General features: G+C 38.1%; 1 protein-coding gene across 1 annotated transcript; it reads right to left on the reverse strand.

The window, feature by feature from the left end:
• Window positions 1-365: 365 nt before the first annotated feature.
• LOC147320795 (claudin-4-like) lies at window positions 366-1,620 on the reverse strand. The gene has a single exon (XM_086308996.1). It carries the CDS (start codon window positions 1,495-1,497, stop codon window positions 934-936), a length of 564 nt encoding a protein of 187 aa, XP_086165122.1. The 5' UTR covers window positions 1,498-1,620; the 3' UTR covers window positions 366-933.
• Window positions 1,621-1,856: the final 236 nt, after the last annotated feature.

The following is a 1,856-nucleotide window of genomic DNA, read 5'->3' on the forward strand; positions in this document are numbered from 1 at the left end:
TATTATTATTATCATTATTATTGTTGTTGTTTTTAAGTTGCCTTTCTGACTGACTGCAAGTACAACCTGAGTTTCTTTCGGTGATAGAGTTAAACAATCTAGTTTAGAAGATACTAAATGTTTATAAGTGTAAATTGTAGATTTATCTGTCAGTGTTAATTAAATTTAATTACTTATTTAATTAAACAATATTTTTGTTCAAGTGGAAATCTAAAATGAATGCCATGAATACATATTAACAAATGTACTTAAAAACAATAAACAAATCTGTGCTGTACTTGTTAATATTTGTTTTCTTCAGGTCTACTTCAGTCTTTTAAAGATAGAAAATATGTCCCGAACAAAAATATTTTTTCAGAGTTTTTATTTAGGCTTTTGACATTAAAACAGAGACAATGGCATAAAAACATTTGCAACATGTGATCTCTCATGAGAATCCAATAGAGAATTGAGAAAAATGAATCTTAATTTGACCTAAATTGTATTGTATACAATCAAGTAATAAGAGTTAAAAACAACAACAACAACTCAAAAGAAAAGTATTCAAAGAGTAAATGAAAATCACATGATCATCTATATTGAAGCAGTTTTTCAAAGAAATAGTTATCAGGCTTAGACTTAAACCACTTGATACACATTCTATAGGAATATTAGATGCACAGCGTAATAATATCACAGAGATCTGGGGGAGGGGGGGGATAAAGGAAGAACGTAAGTTACACACTCAGTGCTAACATTTCTCCTTATTTTCATTACATTTCAGGCTGTATTATTGTTCTGAGGGGAAAAACAGAAGATCATATTTATGAAATAATTATGAAAACATTTCTTTTGTGGCGGATATCTAAAAGCAAGCCTTACATAGGTGAGATAATTAATGCTTTACACAGAGTGAGCACTGAACTACTTAACTGTACATTCAGTATGACGGTATCATTCCTGTCGGTACAGGAGCAGGCCTCCTCCCAGGAACAGAAGCCCAGTAGTGAACCAGCCAATGTAGAGTGAGGCTCCCAGCTGTACGCTGACACTACTGTCATGTCTGAACATGTAGGACTCACGAATGGTGATGTTGGCCATCCAGCAGACAGGTATGAGCACCAAGAAACCTGCAATGATGAAGACAACTCCAGAAGCAAAGCCCGCTTTGCGTTTTTGCCCATCATCCAACATGAAGTTAATGCGCTTGTTCCCGGCCACACCAAGCAGGATTCCAAAGATCCCACTGAGGATTGCGTTAATCACGAGTGCTCTGGTAGCTTTCATGGTGTCATCTACCAGTTCTGGAACTACAACTGCATACTCAATGCATTCCATCTTGCCTGTGGCGTATATTATACAGATTTTCCACAAACCATGCCATGCCCCATAAATTCCATGTTGGTACCCAGTATTAATGAAGACTTTCCAGGCAGGGAGAGCACAGATCATGATGGTCCCCAATACACCGATGATGGCTAAAGCCAAACCCAAAATCTGTCTTCTACCAGCATCCATAATGAAGATCTTTAATCTGTTCAAAACAGTAAGTTGGTGTGTGCTTCAGAGCTGCAGTAATTGATCTTGTTAGTAACTGCTCATCAGGCAGGGTTTTATGCGTCCTAAACATTAAACGCAAATGGGTTGTGGCTTTCTCACCCACTTGGGGGTGTGTCCATATGAAGCCTGTGTTGAGGCCCCTTATCATTATCATACATCTCTCTCTCTCTCTCTCTCTCTCTCTCTCTCTCTCTCTCCATCCATCAGGTGGAAGGAGGGCAATACTGCAGGTCACTCCCCAGCCCCTGGTGCACACAGGGGGAGCAAATAATAGATAATAAGATAAGATCAACTTTGATTAATCCCACAAGTGGGAA

This window comes from Aulonocara sp. 'chitande type north' Nkhata Bay, linkage group LG10 (genome assembly GCF_057382095.1).
Source record: "Aulonocara sp. 'chitande type north' Nkhata Bay isolate Kocher_YH1m ecotype deep benthic linkage group LG10, A_spYH_male_GT1.1, whole genome shotgun sequence".
Lineage (NCBI taxonomy): Eukaryota > Metazoa > Chordata > Actinopteri > Cichliformes > Cichlidae > Aulonocara > Aulonocara sp. 'chitande type north' Nkhata Bay.